General features: G+C 41.4%; 2 protein-coding genes across 2 annotated transcripts; one reads left to right on the forward strand and one right to left on the reverse strand.

The window, feature by feature from the left end:
* The first annotated feature begins 218 nt into the window (after positions 1–218).
* On the forward strand, positions 219–1,778 carry LOC128123889 (ubiquilin-1-like). Its single transcript, XM_052760169.1, has one exon. The coding sequence runs from the start codon at positions 219–221 to the stop codon at positions 1,776–1,778; it is 1,560 nt and encodes a 519-aa protein (XP_052616129.1).
* An 11,058-nt stretch (positions 1,779–12,836) lies between these two features.
* On the reverse strand, positions 12,837–13,802 carry LOC128093971 (olfactory receptor 52D1). The gene has a single exon (XM_052711937.1). It carries the CDS (start codon positions 13,773–13,775, stop codon positions 12,837–12,839), a length of 939 nt encoding a protein of 312 aa, XP_052567897.1. The 5' UTR covers positions 13,776–13,802.
* Positions 13,803–18,397: the final 4,595 nt, after the last annotated feature.

Genomic DNA, 18,397 nt, shown 5'->3' on the forward strand with positions numbered 1-18,397 from the left:
AAAGATTGCTAAAGAGAGGAGCAGCTGCCTCCTCAATGGGAGCCAGGTGGCTGTAGGGCTACCACTGGGAGGTGGCACCTGCAGGACCTAGGTGAAAGGACATCACCGGACACCTCCTGGTCCCTGCACCCAGGTGTGCTCAGTGCCACATCAGAGCTTTTGAAGGTGTGTGCACCACTGTGCCCTCAGGTAACACTGGATCATCTTCTTAAGGACATATGGCACGGGCTAGAGAAGAAGCAGGGGACAGTCAGCTGGTATCTGGTAGGGAGCCAATCTCACGTATCATCAAAGTGTCTATCAAGACCCCACAGGACTGCCAGGAGTTTTTGCTGGCAGAAAATAGCAACGTCCACCGCTTTAAGAAGCAAATCTCCAAATACCTTCACTGTGACGCTGACCGATTGGTGCTCATCTTCTCTGGGAAGATTCTCCGGGATCAAGACATACTGAGCCAGCGTGGCATCCTTGATGGCTCTACAGTCCACGTGGTAGTGAGGACTCGTTTGAAAGGGTCAGTCTGTACGGGAACTCTGGCAGGCCCCACAGGCCATTTTACCTGCCATTCAGAACCATCTGCCTCTGATAGTGCTGGGGTGCTAGCCAGAGTGAGCAGGCTGGCCCGAACCTCACCTGACCGAGCTGATTTCTTCAGCCAGCTTATCCAACTGCTGGCTATGGCACCAGAGTCGGTGGTGCAGTTCTTGGAAGACCCTCTGATTCAAGGACTGGCAAATGAGAAACAAGCCAACGGCCTGCATCTTCCTGAATCCTCAAAGACAGTACAGAAACGGGAGCCAGCTCTCAGGTTTCCGGAAACCTTTCAGAAGTCTGTGCAGCAACCGGAAGTCCTGCAACAACACAAGCAGAGTCTGGAGGCCCTGAAAGCAGTGCCAGGAGGTGACAATGCTATGCGTCCTGGCTGCTCTGATATCCAGCAGATCATGCTTTCCACTCTGGCCTTATTGATGGCCTCTAAAAGCCACATTTCAGGCTCAGAGCTGTGCAGAGGAGAAGCTGCCAATGCTCACTGTAGTTCTGATCCAACCACCACCATTCCAGCCACCTCTGCTCCAGCCAGGCCCTTGGCACAAGAGGTCAGTACAGGAGGAGTTACCCAGGTCAAAGGCATTGTTTCAAGTCAGGCCAGTTCAGGGTGTCGACCTGGTACACTAGATTTACGCGTAGGCTCAGATCTCCCCTCCCAAGAGAGCCAGCAGCAAGTGGAGAAAGCCCCTCTAACCAGTCAGCCAGGACTCTCACCCTCTGTTTTGTGCCGAGCCTTAAATGTCCTGCAGCAGAATCCAGCTCTGCTACACCAGCTGGCAACTGGCGGCCCCCTACTACATCATATGCCACTTCTCCCCATCCTTACCAACCCGCGAGCGCTGCAGGCATTGCTACAGATAGAACAAGGCCTACAGATACTGTCAAGGGAGGTGCCTGAGCTGGGACCATTCTTATGGGACTCAGCTAAACCACGTGGGGCTAGAGGAGCCCCAGAAACTAGGGGTAGAAGACAAGCCCATAGAGAAGATACCACACAACACTCCCTGGCCTTTCTTCAGCTCTTCCATTCCTTGGCCAGCGCCTGTTCCCAGTCTACCCAAACTGCACTGTCCTCGCCCCTCCTCACTGACAGTCGCTACCAGCAAGAACTGGAGCAGCTGAAGGCCTTGGGTTTTGCTAACCACGATGCAAACCTGCAGGCCCTTATCGCCACGGATGGAGATATTCACGCTGCCATTGAGAGGCTTCTGGGGGCTCCACAGGCCTAGTCTCTCCAGCGGATGCTCACGATGCGCCATTCTGTGGAAAGGGAGGAATAGGGGGAAGGGGAGGGAAGGCACTTATTTTAGAGATTCCTCCTCCTCGGGTTATGAGCACATTTGGGCAATCCTTCTCTCACTACCCAAGCCTGTTCTACATTAAAGAAGATTGCTTGGAGCTCCTGTGTGTTGTAGATTTGAGGCTGGGTGGGCAACGTCATCTCACTTGGAGAGGGACTTGCATAATGCTTTGAGAGCATGCTTTGCTTATTCTCATGTCTGTAAGTTAAGGATCCTTTTACGTTTTAAACATAACACAGGGCTGGGAGATGGCTCAGTGGGTCATGGGTAAAGTGCTTCCTGCGCAAGCATGAAGACTGAGTTCAGATCCCTAGCACCCATGTAAAAGCTCGGTACAGTGGTGCATCTGTAACCTTGGCACTAGGCAGTGGGATGGGGAAAGAGGAGGATGCCTGGACCTCACAGGCCAGCATAGCTTAGCCAATCAATGATCGCCATGTTCAGTCTCAAAACAGAAGGTGGAAAACAGTGGTGGAAGACACCTGATGTCAGCCTCTGGCCTAGACACACACGCATGCGCGCACGCACGCACGCACACACACTCACCCCCACACACATACACACACGGACATGTACATACAGATGCATATACACTAAAAGTAGGGCAGATAAATCCTGAAATGTTTCATATCTTCATTCACACTCATCCGCATTTGGGGTCCTGCCAGCGTTGCTGTTACCTCTATTGGCTACTTCCAAAGTGACAGAATGCTGGCTGTTACTCTCCCAAGAAGTCCTGATATTTCTTAAGACCTCTTGAAACGACTCATTTCTTTGCTGGCGTTTCTCTGTCTAGAGGTCTTTTGGTTTCTAACTTCTCTCTGAGCTGACGTTCTTCATTTGATACCTTTCTTTGCTTAGGTTCCTGTTCTGTGGGGTTAACCCCCTCCTCCACAGGGCACTTTTCTACAAAATGCTTACCTCTACTGCTCTATCAGTTACTGAACTATTTCTGTAGTTTTTGCCTCTAAATGTTGACACGTCTCCCTCTCAGGGGAAAAATTTTTATGATCCTCTGCAGTTGGAGAGTTAGCCCAATAAGATGTAGAAGCTTTTTCAAAACTCTCTCTGAATTCTTTCTCAAATTTTATTTATAGAATTTGACCTGTAGATTCTTGTTTCTTTGATGAATGCACTTTAATTCTCTTTAAGATGCCAACTCTTTCATTTGCTTCCCGGAGTATGTTTTATCAATTCTTTTAAAATTTATCTCTCAGAGGTTTTGGCCCTTTTCATAAGCAAAGTTCTGGCTCTTTTGTATTTATGGCTTCTGAGTTTCTGACAGTTGGGCTTTTTGTATTTCTCCAGCCCACTGGACTTCTCTTGGGTGTCCTAGGGCTGTCTATGGCTCAGAATTTCCAAATATAATTCAGTGTCTTTCCTCTGGCTCACTCCCACTCTGAATTTTACATTTCTGCCCTATGTCTTAAAAAAAGTAACCTGTGGTTTTACAATACACCCAGATAGCTCTCTTGTCATTTCTGGGTTGTTAGGGGCAGGACCCACAGAGTAGGAAGACGCAGCATGCTTCAGAGTATCAGCAGTTTAAGAATAGCCATGCAGCATGAACAAAGGCAACAGAAGGATGGAAGTGAGGGGAGGTCATATTTAGAAAATTGCTTAAGAAGGTATGAAAGACAGAAAATTCAGGTTGGCCATAGGAGTCAGTCAAGCCTGAATGGATGTGCATCTGAGTCTCAGGCCTCCTTAAGGCTGAGAAGGGTTGTTGACTTGGAGGCAGACACTGTAACTTAATTGTTATGTGATGCTCCATGAGACTAGACACCCAAAGATTGTAGAAGAGAACTGAATATCTCTAGGTCACCCTTTACCAGAAGTGAACCTGGTATGTACTTAACTCTCTGTTTTCCTAGCAGGCACATTCAAGCTTTTTATACTGCAACATGACATTGCTTGAGAACTGTGATTGAGTAACACCCCTCCCACTGTAAAGCCTTATAAAATTTTAAGTAAATTACAATTTTAACTGGGGCACACTTATATCTATTTTTGGCTACAGGTTGGACATAACACTATCTATACCATCAAGGTGTTGGTCTGAAATTCTGAGAGGAGTTTGACCCCAGGAAGGAGTGGAGAGTACCTGATGTGAAGGGTGGGGATGGGAAGGAAAGTATGCTGGGATCCTAGAAGTAAGCTTCACCTCACTCCATCATCACACAGACCCCTGTAGCTAGACTTGTGATTGGGGTGGAAATCATCATTGTATTATTGTTAGTGGCCTTACTGGGGGCTGGATCCTTGTTATACCTTGGAGGATAGCAGCTACCGGTATTATTATGATGTCACCCCTCACTGCACGATTTAGTGCATTCTATCTTCAGGTTGATAAAGGAGCAGCACTCAGAGGTTTGAGCAGAATTTGTTGGCAAGGCTGAGAAATCCCTCATTACTGATCTGTGAGTGAGTGAAAGCTTCGCTTTGGTCATTAAGGGTTGTATTTCCTACCATGAAGTGGAAATATCTGAACTATATTCTCAGGGTACCAGCTTAGAGTAGAGATTGAAATGAGATCCCTCAGGGTATTAGCCACTGTGAGATCCTTGCTTCCTAGCTTCTTTCTCTAACAAGACAAGGAGGAGTGAAAAGCTACTGAAAAATCCAGAATGGGGAAGAGAGTTAGTGTCTGTGCTAAAGCAAATCTTTTATGTAATTCCTAAAAAATGAAATTTTTAGGAATGAGGGAAGGATACTTGGCAGAATGAGTAGATGGAATCCCACACTGAACATATTTAAATATATCAGTCCACATGGTTGTACATTGTAAAATGCTCACTGAAACATATGGAATAATCATATACTGAAGCAACACTAGATAATATGAAAGATATTAAACTGGTCTACAGGGAATTATATTCTAGATGGTAAACTGTGATAGACATGCATATACATTCCTATTATCATGTTATAAAGGTACAGATTAACATACCCTTATTCAATAGCATCTATCTATTGACTGTCTGTAGTGTGAAGTACTTAAAACACTGGGCTAATGAGTATCAGTCATTGCAATGATCCACAATTCTGTTTTATCATCTATAAGATGGTGGCAGTGTCATCTACAGGAATTAGCAAATATTTCTCAACATTAACATGTATACACTTCACATGTAATATTAGTTACACAGGTATTCAGAAATAATGTTATTTCTCTCTTTCTGTGTGTCTCCAAAAGTTCTCCAATCTCCACTCAAGGTTCAACTGGCAGATAACAGTGAGTTGTGTCTAGGATCTTTACTGAATGCTTTATCTTTTTAAATCACATCCTTACAACAGTAGAATCTGGGTTCATAGTTTTTATCCAAAGAAAAATTAACAATTAAGCTTAAGGAGAGAGGAAAGTGGAGAAAATTGAGTTTTCCTCAACTATTGTTACTGTCACTCTCGTGATTGCTTAGATGTTTTCTTGTTGCTAAAACCCTCTCAATTTGGGCCTGCAGACCTGTGTAACAAGGGAATCACTTTCTCTGAAGCATTAGGACTTACAGTTGAATGTGGGGAAATAATAGGCATGATTACTACACATGTATGTGTACATATTCTAAATCCAGTCCTAGGGACTGCATCAGGGTGTGAGGTAGGTTGGGTATGGGTCAGAGGTGGATAATGTCTGGAGTCCATTGACACAATGAAATAAACAAAATCCTCTTCATCCTTGCTTCTTTTGCTGTGGGTTATCCTTTTTTCCCCTTGCACATTTCAGTTTTAGAAATTTTTTTTTACACTTTTTACCTCCAATCTGGATTTTCTCTTCTTTGTCACAGAAACCAGCCCACTAAAGTCAGTGATAGTCTCCTAAAAGACAAATACAGTAGATAACTGGTCTCTGTATTCATTTTCCAATCTTTGCTGCATTTCTTGGATGACCTCACATCATTTCTTTTTGCTTGATCTATCAAAACAATCGCACTTTCTTTTCCATTCACAGGATTGTTTGAAGAATTTACTTCTCATTTCAATAAAAAAAGGTTGATATCAAACATGTCTGAGTTTCCATATCAATGTCCATGTGAATATGGTTTTGTGATGATGTATTCTGTCTGTTCTGTTGCTGTTAACAAAATTACTCTCTCTTTCTCCAGCTCCTCCATTAAAATACTGGGTTCCTTTATCTCTCACCTCTCAAGTACAGTCTTCTCCTCCTGTTCCATCAGCTTTTCTTTTTTTTCCTTAGTGAGTTATTCCCATGAACATATATTCTACTACTTTGTAAATGGAGGCTTTTCTGTCCCACCCAGTCCCACATTCATTTTTAAAATAATTACTCAGAGGCTTAATATTAATTACAAACCATTTGGCCTATTGCTCAGGCTTATTACTAACTAGCTCTTATAACTTAAATTAACCCATTTCTATCAGTCTATGTTTTGCCATGTGTCTCATGCCTTTACCTTTGCTCTAATACATCTATGTGGTCAGAAAGAGATAGAAATATGCAGTAAAGAGAGATTCAGACAAAAAACCCTCTAAATGGCTCACAGAATGTTTATAATATACACAGGCTTGGGAGAGTAAAGAGAAGTTATAGCCAGTCATAAAAAAAGAAATATATAGTTTTAAAATAATAAAGTCCTTGAAAAGGAAGTAAAGTAATAAAAAAGACCATGTAAAGATGGAAAATGCACAGAGTCTGCATACTGTATGTTATTGAGTTGTCTTTGAATTGTCTGACTGCTGAGGAAGGAGCAACAGCTACTAAGACACATTTGATTATAAATGTTGCTGGATTAATCCAACCTATATATTTTAAAAATGTCTTGACTTCAAAATTTAAGTCAAAAGATATGTTACTTTGGGAAAGAGGTTCTGCTTTTGTCTCCACAGGAAATGAGAGGCTTTAGATTCATTCTGGGTTATGAAAAATCAGGTTTAATTAAGGAAGACCCCCCCTGAAAAATCTCCAATGATCCAATGTTTCAGAGTGCCTCTATTGAAGTTTCCTCTGAGTTCTGCATCCAGAACGGCTTAAGGTTGCTGGCTGAGACGATCCAGGCTCACAGACTATTCCAGTCAGGACTTGACCATAATTCTAACTTTCTAAGGATCCCCCAAAGATTAGCAGCACCCCCAATCAACAGGAAGTAGTCTAGAGAACTACATCCACATTCCCCAAAATAAATTATGAATGTATGTGTTCATTTAAGAGGGGGTTGGTAATAAATTGCTAATGGTCATAGTCAATCTCTTTCTAAAGAAGAAAGGGTGATACGATATAGAAATGATGGGGAAAGGGTAGATTATTATGAAAAAAAGGGTAGATTATTGAATCTACTTTAATCCAAAAAAACAACTGTTAATCTCAAAATATTTTGCATTAGTATGGATTTTGGTTTATTAATACAAATTTAAAGTCAATTTTATTATAATGTATGTGTATTTCTAGTCTTGTTTAAGGTATTATGTTTATGCAGTTCATTAAAAATATAATGTATAATTAAAAATACAGATTAATAGGTAGTCATCTATAATAGTCAAACTTTTGGCCATATTAATTAGGTTTTCTATGTACACAAAGATAAATTTCAATTAGATAGATAATCTTCAAACACTTTTAAAGACCTACAGAATATAGCATTTAAGATGTTTTAAGAATTTAGACTCTCGGGCATAATGAAGGGCAAGGGTCGAGGGAAAGAGAGCTTAGAGGAGTGGGAGATCCCAGCTGGATCAACAACAGAGAGGGAGAACAAGGAATAAGAGACCATGATAAATGAAGACCACATGAGAATAGGAAGAAGCAAAGTGCTAGAGAGGTCCACAGAAATCCACAAAGATACCTCCACAATAGACTACTGGCAATGGTCGAGAGACAGCCCAAACTGACCTACTCTGGTGATAGGATGGCCAAACACCCTAATTGTTGTGCTAGAAATGACTGAGGGAACCGGATGCAGAGATCCACGGCCAGGCCCCAGGTGGAGCTCCAGGAGTCCAATTGGCAAGAAAGAGGAGGGTTTGTATGAGTGAGAATTGTTGAGACCAAGGTTGGAAAAAGCACAGGGACAAATAGCCAAATGAATGGAAACACATGAACTATGAACCAATGGCTGAGGGGCCCCCAACTGGATCAGGCCCTCTGGATAAGTGAGACAGTTGATTAGCTTGATCTGTTTGGGAGGCATCCAGGCAGTGGGACCGGGACCTGTCCTCAGTGCATGTGCTGGCTGTTTGGAACCTGGGGCTTATACAGGGACACTTCTTGGCTCAGCCTGGGAGGAGGGGACTGGACCTGCCTGGACTGAATCAACCAAGTTGAACTCAATCCTCAGGGGAGTCTTTGCCCTGGAGGAGATGGGAATGGGGGGGGGGTTGGGGGGAAGGTGGGGGGGCGGGAGTGGGGAGAACAAGGGAATCCGTGACTGATATGTAAAATTAAATTAAATTATAAAATAAAATAAAAAAAATTTAGATTCTCCTCGACAGTAAGACATGTCTGCTCCTGGCAGTACCCATTTGCTTCAAAGAGGATGATGGGCATAGAAAACACTCTGCATGGAGTTTGCTTTCAATGTGGCAAGGCTAGCCATTTGGGCAAAAAACTGCTCTTGCCTGGACTATGTGATAAACTGGAAATGCAGGACCCATAGGAAAGTGACCACCAAACTTTGCCAACACAAGGTGCGATGATCCTTGAGAGTTCCTGCTTCATGGAAGAAACTGTCAGACATTCCGCAGGACACAGAGGAAAACTACTGACGAACTTTGTCAATATAGGTGGGAGAGTCTTTCAAGTTTCCTGCTTCACTGAAAAGTTTTCCAAATACTCTAGGCTGAAGATAGATGCTCCAACATTACAGAAGAACTTTGGGTGACTGTCCAGGTAGCCAGATGTCTCTGTCATTTCTAGAGTTTTGGAAGTTGCTTGCAATGCACTTCCTGTTTACTCAGATATTATTATACCCTTCTGAGTTCTTTGATGGAGTTAAAGACTAGATAGTTGTAATTATAGTTTTCCTTAGTTATGATAAAAGGTATATTAGATATGAAACTTTAGACTCACAAAGATAGGATAGATGATAAAGTATTTTCTTTAATTTTGCCAAATACAAGTAGACTAGATATTGTAATTTTTACTTGATAACTGCTTTGTTATTTGCAATTTTACTATGTTAAAGTTAAAACCTTCCTTTTTGATTAGACAGAAAGTGGGAAATGCTATAGGATAGCCCCTCTGTATGCTGTGAATATGTTTTATTACCATTGTTTAATAAAGAAGCTGCTTTGGCCTACAAAAAGGCAGGATAGAGCTAGGCAGGAAATCTAAGCAGAGATACAGGGAGAAGAAGGGTAAAGTGAGGAGCAGATGCCAGCTAGCCACTGAGGAAACAAGATGTATAGAAAAATGAGGTAACAAGCCACAAACCATGTGGCAAAGCATAGATAAGAAAGGGTTAGTTTAAATGTAAGAGCTAACTAGTAATAAGCTTGAGCCACCAGCCAAACATTTGTAATTAATATAAGCCTCTGAGTGATTATTTGAAAATGGCTGCAGGATGGGGTGGGAGAGAGAAAAGCTTCCATTTACACTACTTTCCAATAAAAAACAGAATCAATGAACAGAACAGAGAATGATGTCTTGTGCCTACTTATAACCTTCTAGCTCCTTCCTATTCTTCAGTTCACCGATATAGTGAGCATAAGATATCTATCTTTGATGACACTAGTTTCTTCTTGTTTTCTCAGATCTACTACAATGTAATTAAGTCTTTGTAAATATCACACCAAGGTTTGGGGTCACTCTTGTCAGGACCACAGAGCTCTGTGTAATAAGTCCCATGGTCATCCATCAGCCACCATTCCACTTGCTTGAATCATAGTTGCATGATTTTTTTTTCTGTATGGAATAAAAGAGTTCCTTCTTCCTTGACACACTTCCCTCTGTGTTTTTAGCTGTCACATTTTTAAATCATTTATCTTTGACAATTGCATACACACTGTGTATGTATGTAGAATACTGTGGCCATACTCACCCTCGCCATTGCTTTCTCTAATCCCTTTCCCACTTTTCCTGGATCCATTCTTTTTAACTATCCTCACTACTATGTCTATTTATTTTAACTTTTGTGTGCTTGTTTAATGTAGGTAGCCACAGATGCTATGTGTTCATAACTCTGACAGCCAAGCCATATACAGAAGACAACATTTTGTAGTGTTCCTCTCCATCCTCTGGCTATTTCTTCTCTTCTGTGATGTTCCTGAGTCTTGGAGCATGTGACATAAATGCCTCATTTGAGGGCTGAGTATTCAGCAGTCATATCTCAGTGCTTTGGCACTATGGTACCTCATATTTTTAAGTTAATTTTTCTCCTTTATATGCTTAAAAATAAACTGGCTACATTTCCTTATCTCTTCTCCTCATTTTGATCTTCTCCTTGGAGCTTTCTGTATCAAGACATGAGGCCCTGGCTCCTGGTGGCTCCTGGTGTGTGGACTTGTATTTATAGCTTAACGTGGTGCTCTTTATTCCCAGAGCTGACACTTGTCTTCTAGTTTCACCTGTGAACATTGATAATATTCCCTCAATTGCCTTCCAGGCTAAAAACAGTGCTTCTTTAACTGTCTTAAGTCTATGGACGAGTAGTCTCAGTGTAATAGAAACAAATAGGAGTTGAGTTACTCAGCAGTGTATCAGTACCAGACTATGTGCTAGACATGCTTCTAAATTCCTCATCACAGTAACACATTGAATGTACCATTTGTTTATTGACTCAATAAAGATTAGTATGCACACTAGCATGTTGTAACAATTCTGTCACAGTATTAGCTGTTTATTGACTCTGTATGAGACACAGATTAAATGCTTGTTGGGATGCAATTTTGAATAATAACTAACCAACAAAGAAATAATCACTATATTATTTTGTCATGTCATACCAATCTGTAAATTCCACAGGTCTTAAAAAAAAATCTTTGAAAAACTTTTATTGAAAATTCATGCAATAAATTCTGATCACATTTCACCCTCTCAGATCCTCCTCACCTCTCCTCTCATCCAGTCCCACACCTACTTTCTTTCTTTAGAAAACAAACAAGCAAGACAAACAATCCAGAATTTTGAAAAAATGGAAAAACATAAGAAACACACACAGACATACAAAAGCACAACCCATAAAACCACAAAATCAGAAACCATAATACTCAAGCAAAAGACCAGTCCAATAAAAAAATGTACAAACAAATCATTATGAGGCAAAAACAGCTACAAAACACCATTGAGTTTATTCTATGTTGGCCATGTAATGCTGGGCAGGTGGACTACCCTTAAGTGTGGTTTATATAGCCAGTGAGCCTCCACTGAAGAAAACTAATTTTTCCTTTGAAAGTAGATGTCAATTGGAGATGACCTCTGTTTAGAGATGGGAGATTGGAAACATGTAGATCTTTGTTAACTTAAGTGCCATTAACTAAATACCACCAACTACTACCAATCAAGTGCTTGCTTGTTTTCAGATACCACAATAAGCATTTACCGAGGTGGGGCTGGTTAAATGAGATGTCCTGAATCATGCAGCAAGAAGATTAAGCAGCTGAGATTTAAGCCTCTGGCCACCAGGGTCCAGAGCTTGTATTATTGCCACCACAAAAGATTAGATAACATACAAGATACTGTCTATGTAAATGTGTAATCTTAGGTGTTTTCCTGAATTACATGTTCTTATTTTGAAATGAAAATATTAGCAGTCATCTGTTGGAGTAGTGTAGTGTAGGCAAACTTGTAAATTTTAGAACTGAGATTACTGACAGAGTCTGACTCAGCTCTCTGGAATATTAGTAAGGGACAACTTTAGGATTGAAATGAACTAGATCTTGAACCAGAAGATTGGAGGAATGATGGGAGGATAATTAGTTTCATTAGGCATCAATTACACCTTAAACACCATTTACAAATTACAGATTTGTTGTATAATGTAGTTACCATAATAACTCTGTGAAATACAATAATGTTAAAAAAGAGGTAAAGAAGTTGCTTACTAGTGTTTATAGAAATTGTGTAACTTTTTCATTTTATTTGTTTATTGAACTTTTACCAGCAATATCCTAAAAAATTTTCCTACCCTTATTGACATATGTTATTTCATAGCCCAGTATGAATTAGATGTCAATACCTCCATTTACTAACTGGCTAACCTAAAGCACATAGGCACTGAGCACCATGTTCACAGCTACACAATTAGTAGGTAGAAAAGTTAAGTTCAGGCAGTCTGACTGGACACTTCGGGCCGTAATTGCTACCTGAAGAGGTGAAGTCGCAGAACTCAGATTCAAACTCATTTTAAGCTCATTTTTATTTTCCACTTGAACTCAGAGGATAGAGTCCCTTCACAAAATCCAGAGTTTTCATAAGGCTGGTAACTGACTTCTTTAGTAAGTAGTAGCCACTTTTTTTTGGTTAGGGTTACTATTTCTGAGATGAAACACCATGATCAAAGCAACTTGGGGACAAATGGGTTTTTTTCACTCATAGTTCCATATAACTGCTCATTATCCAAATCAGTGAGGGCAGGAACTCAAGCAGGGCAGGAGCTGATGCAGAGGCCATGGAGAGGTGCTGCTTAACTGGCTTGCTCCCCATGGCTTGCTCAGCCTGCTTTCTTATAGAATCCAGGACCACCAGCCCAGGGGTGGCACCACTCAAATGGGTTGGGACCTCCCCCATCAATCACTAATTAAGAAAAGCCAGATCTTACGGAGGCGTTTTCTCAACTGAGATTTCCTCCTTTTAGATGACTTTAGCTTGTGTCAAGTTGACATAAAATTAGCCAGGACACCACTTTTGAGAGAAGATTGAAAATATCATTCTTCTTGACTACTCAGAATTCCTTTAAATGTCCCAGAAAAAAAATAGTTTGTTTCATGTGAGCATTAAGTCTCCACTTCATCTGGCCAATCCTCTTCCTTTCAGAGATCTGATGACATAATACCAAGACTATTTTATTTTTCTTATTTCCAACCCCTGCTCAGACTTCACACCAAGTCCTTCCCCAAGTGAAGCAGTCTTACAAGCCGACTCCGAATCTCCTTGGTTCTTGCTCCATAGATAATGGGATTGAGCACAGGAGGCACCAGCACATAGAGGTTAGCCAGGAAGATGTGCACATGCTTGGGAACTCGGTTGTGACCAAAGCGGTGCGTGAGGAAGGAAAAAAAGGCAGGTATATAGAAAACCAGAATGACACCAAGGTGAGAGCCACAGGTACTCAGAGCCTTGTGTTGAGCATCACGGGATGGAAGACGAAAGACAGCCCGGAGGATGAAGCCGTAGGAGATGGCAATGAGGACTGAATCCAGGCCCATGGCCAGCAGAGCCACAGTTAGCCCATAGACAATGTTGACAGTGATGTTGGCACAGGCAAGCCTAGCAATGCCCATATGCTCACAGTATGTATGGGCCATGACATGGTGACCACAGTAGGGCAGTCGCTTCAGCAAAAAGATGAAGGGGGACACAATAGCCACACTTCGAACTATCCCAGCAAAGACAATTTGGCCTATGACAGTATGATTGAGAATGGTTGTATATCTTAGTGGGTTGCAGATGGCCACATATCGATCAAAGGCCATGGCAAGGAGAACTGAGGACTCTAGAGCATAGATAGAATGGACACAAAACATCTGGGCTAGGCATCCACCAAAGGAAATCTCATTAGCATGGAGCCACAGAATGGCCAGCATTTTTGGTACAGTGGTAGAGCTGAGAGCCAGGTCAGTGAGTGAGAGAAGGCAGAGGAAGAGGTACATGGGAGCATGAAGAGCACTCTCTGTCCCAATGACAAGGATAAGGGCAGCATTACCAAGCAGTGCTATCAGATACATGACACAGAAAGGGATGGCAATCCAGAGGTGGGCAAACTCCAGCCCTGGGATCCCTGTCAGTACGAGGGTGGCTGGGAGACTGTCACTCATATTGGAGGCTGACGTTCTTCTTGGCACATGAAGGGCTCTATCCAAGGGGTGACGGCATGCCTGCCCTGTAATATTATATCATATTCATTCACATATTTGTAGGTTGAGAAAATTGCCTTTCACTTGCTTAAAAGTTCTTTTAAGATTAATGTTTCCTATATTATTCACCAATGCTTACCCTTACATTCAACATGAGGCATGTATTTATGTTCCTTAACGAATACTTCCTGACTCATCTGGTGAAATGTCCTGTATATTATCTAGAGACTTTTAGCCCATTCCCTTGGATGGATATTTCTTACTTTCCTTACCCATATCCCCTCCTCTACCATTTGCAATTTTCTTCTATATATTTTTCTTATTTAAGTTAAGTTTCCAGGGGTCTTCTGGCTCTATTATGCTTCTTAGCCATCTTTAAACTCTTGCCTATTCTATGTGTATTCTATGTTACTTGTAGGATTTAAACTTGGTTTCATATATCTGTATTCTGAGTTGAGACTTTTCACCCAATGTCAATATTTAATTTTCTATCACTTCCAAAGAATCCACTTTATTCCATGTCACTTCCTAATGCTATGATAACTTTACTCAGTGTCTGAACTTTGGACCCTCTTCCTACTTGCATTGAGATTTCCAGTGATAACACTTATGGTTTTGGCTTGCCCTGGTACTGGTCTGTGGTTGTGGAATCTGGCAAGCTGGCATCACTACACACCTTCTCCCCCTCTTTTTGCCCCAGTGTTATACCTGTGCAGGATTTCCAACTATTGTGAGAAATCTGCTACTCTGTCAGCATCTGTGGCTGAGAAGATGGGGACAAACAGAGTACAAACATAGTTTATTTTTCTTGCTTCAAGAGACTTCGTGAAAGCATATTGAACTTGTTTCTCACTTGGTTTCCCAAGGGGGCCCCCTTCCAAATTTTCCCTAGTCATTATTGAATCACTGTGGTGACTGGGTTTTTGAATTCTTGTTTAGACAAATACAGTTTGGTCAAACTTAGACTTTAGTGCAGTAACTCTGAGAGTTTTTTTTCCCTTAAATCAAACACAGTGTTGTTTTGGAATCTGATTTTAAAAGCTTACCTGTACAAGAGGTATCCATTTTGGTGAAGTGTTGATTGCTGCAAAGGAGTACTGTGTGGGTACACAGCTACTCTAAGATGTACTACAGGAGCACAGAGTTGTTTGGGAGAGAAAAAAGAGGTGCAGTGGTTTGAGCAGGTGCGTACCAATGCTTGAAGCTTCGTTGGAGTGGAAGGTGGGTGTCTTTGCAAATTCAGATGGGTGTGGCTTGAGAACGTGGGGAGACTCAGTGTTATTCCTGTTGAATTGTGTGCTCCTTTTAAAGTTTTCTGAACTCTCTGAATGTCTTCGGCTCAGCTTTTTATTCTTCCCTCCTTTGGTCACCTGGCTCATTAAATGAGATTATTTATTGATTCATTCTGTAATGCTCAAGGGTAAAGACTCAGGTGTCCTCCTCTGAGGAGGTACCTGCTGTGCACCCCTTGAGGGAGAAAGAAAATGAGAAGTTGATGAATGAGGAAAAAATTGAGTGAGAAAAAAATTGTGGTAACTTTGGGAGCGAAGTGGAAATTAACTACTTGTCTGTGCTTTACTCTCTCTCCTGGTCTTGGTCTTTCTTCTTTCCTTGACTCCCTTTTCTTTCTTTCATTTGGAGTTTTCTGTAGTGCCCAGCTATTGTAGCTCACTAGTATTCTGTGCTTGGGCTGAAAGATTTATATGAATAGAGTAGTAAGTGGTGGTGAATGCCCCTGTGCCACCAGATGCCACTTAAAAAACACACAGTCTAGGGAGTTGGAGAGATGGCTCAGCAGTTAAGAGTATTGGCTGTTCTTCCAGAAGACCTGGGTTTGAATCTCAGCACTCACATGGCAGCTCACCACCATAAGTTCAGTACTAGGGAATATGATGTTGCGTCTGGCTTCTGAAGGCACTGCATGCATGTGGTACACAGACATATATTCAGGCAAATATCTATACACATAAGATAAAAATATGTACAGTCAGCATGCACAGGGCCTACACAGGTCTAAACCAGATAGAGTCCCATTGCTGAGAGAGGAAGTGAACACCAACCCCCATCTCTAACCCAGAAGCTATCTCTAATTGATAACCACTCACACAAGAAAATTAATTTTCTCATTTCATCAGTTATTAGACATAGGAACAAATATTCCAGCAAACATTTTCCCTAATTAGATGAATACAACTTCCTCTTTTCTTTCAAATTACTTCATGTGTCCAATATTGATGAAATTGAACACAATTCACATTCAGTCACTCTTTTTTTTTTCATTTTTCTTTCTTTTTTTTCAAGACAGGGTTTCTCTGTGTAGTTTTGGTGCCTGTCCTGGATCTCGCTTTGTAGACCAGGCTGGCCTCTAACACACAGAGATGCCTGCCTCTGCCTCTCGAGTGCTGGGATTAAAGTCGTGAGCTACCACCGCCTGGCTACATTGAGTCACTCTTAATTTTATTTATATAAAGCAGTAAGCTGTAAGAATGTGGTTTATATAAACAAATTCACTGGTAATGACTTGTTTCTGCCATGTAGAACATGTAGCATAGCCAGAGGTCAGCAACAGTTCTAAGAATTCTGGTTGTCTGAAACCTACACCCTTAGACTCTTTGGGGAGGTATGGTATGCTGGTGTGATGAGGTTGGCTAAAAGGGGGACACTGAAAAGTCAACTACTGTTGCTAATGAAAAGTTAGGTGCTTGAATGATACTACAAAAGTAAGATATGGATAGTAACAGTCAATCCCTTCTCAGTCTTTGCCTTTCCAGGCTGCCTCCAAGGCCTCCTCTTGGCAGGGTTATAACAGGCTGCTGGCTGGCAAAGGAAAAATGTAGGCCCAGCCTAGGCATCTTAACCAGAGCATAGAGGCTGGTTTTGGAGCTAACAGAGATAGCTTAACAATCATCACAATGATCTTTGGTACCTGTGTGGTGCTTTGAATGAGAAATATCTTCCATAGTTTCAGGCATTTGAACATGTGGTCCCCTGTTGCTGGTGCTGTTTGGGGAGATTTAGGTGATACAGACTTGCTGGAGGAAGTACATCACTGTGGGTGGACATTGAGACTAAGAATCCTTGCTTACTTCCAGTTTGCTCTCTCTGCTTCATGCTTGTGAAGAAGTGAGCTTTCAGCTTCCTGCTCCTGATGCCATGCTTGCTGTTTGGTGCCATGCCTCCATCCTGCCAACATGGACTCTTATCTGTCTGTAACCATATACTAAAATAAACTTTCTCTTGAGTTGCCATTGGTCATGGTGTTTTATCGCAGCAACAGAACAGTAACTAATACACTGCATAAATGTGTAAAATAAGTTGAGTGGTATTTTATGACTAAATATGAAGCATGTAAAAAAACTAGAAGGTAGTTAATTTTGTTATATCTTACTGTAGTTTTTTCTATATAATTTATTGTAAGAAGAACTGTATATATATATATATATATATATATATATATATATATATAAAATTTGGTCTTTTGAGACAGGGTTTTTCTGTGTAGCTTTGGAAGCTGTCCTGGATCTCGCTCTGTAGACCAGGCTGGCCTCGAACTCACAGAGATCCACCTAGCTCTGCCTCCCGAGTACTGGGATTAAAGGCTTGCACCACTACTGCCCAGTGAAAAACTGTATATTGATAAATATTTTATGGGGCTAAATTCTATTAAGATTGGATAAAACATTGTAATGTGTTGCTAGAGTTTTCCTGCCTGGCCCACAGTCAGGACAAATTTCTCTCACCTGCCAGTCCCACAGCCGTCAGACCCAACCAAGTAAACACAGAGACTTATATTGGTTACAAACTGTGTGGCCATGGCAGGCTTCTTACTAACTGTTCTTACAGCTTAAATTAATCCATTTCCATTAATCTATACCTTGCCACATGGCTCGTGGCTTACCGGCATCTTCACATGCTGTTTGTCATCGTGGCGGCTGGCAGTGTCTCTCTGACTCAGCCTTCCACTTCCCAGCTTTATTCTCCTCCTTGTCCCGCCTACACTTCCTGCCTAGCCAATGGCCAATCAGTGTTTTATTTATTGACTAATCAGCAACACATTTGCCATACAGAACATCCCATAGCAGTAATGTTTCATAAAATAAGTTTTAATTGAATAATGACTATCTATGCTTTGTATATCTTCTTGAGAGTGCAAGCAAATATGTGTATATAATACTCTTATTTTGTCTTTAAGTGTCATCTACTGAGTTTTGAGGATAGTTATGAGTATGTGGGTATTTGCCTAAGCATTCTCAATGAAGACCGAAGTTCTCTTCACAGTTCCTAGCACGTTTGTGTCTACATGGAGGCCATGGCTACGAGTTCCAGTCTGCTAGTCTCAAATGGTGAATGGATGATGTGAAGGGAGAGATAACACTCAAGGCGTTGCCGCTGTGTGCCAAGCTAAGCAAAGAACTCCTTTGCACTTATGATACAATTGTGGAATGTGAAAGATATTCTAATTTCCATTTTAGGGATCTGAGTACACTGCAGTTTACAACGTAAGATCATGGAACTGGTAAGTGACTCACTTGGTAATCACAACAAGTCTGATCCAAAAGCTGTTGCCTCAAATGTAGTATACT

This window comes from Peromyscus californicus, unplaced genomic scaffold (genome assembly GCF_007827085.1).
Source record: "Peromyscus californicus insignis strain IS unplaced genomic scaffold, ASM782708v3 Scaffold_4__1_contigs__length_199733344, whole genome shotgun sequence".
Classification (NCBI taxonomy): domain Eukaryota; kingdom Metazoa; phylum Chordata; class Mammalia; order Rodentia; family Cricetidae; genus Peromyscus; species Peromyscus californicus.

Bases quoted from the DNA above. Each gene is read 5' to 3' on its own strand.
- LOC128093971 (XM_052711937.1), bottom strand. From the start codon at position 13,775: ATGAGTGACAGTCTCCCAGCCACCCTCGTACTGACAGGGATCCCAGGG.
- LOC128123889 (XM_052760169.1), top strand. From the start codon at position 219: ATGGCACGGGCTAGAGAAGAAGCAGGGGACAGTCAGCTGGTATCTGGT.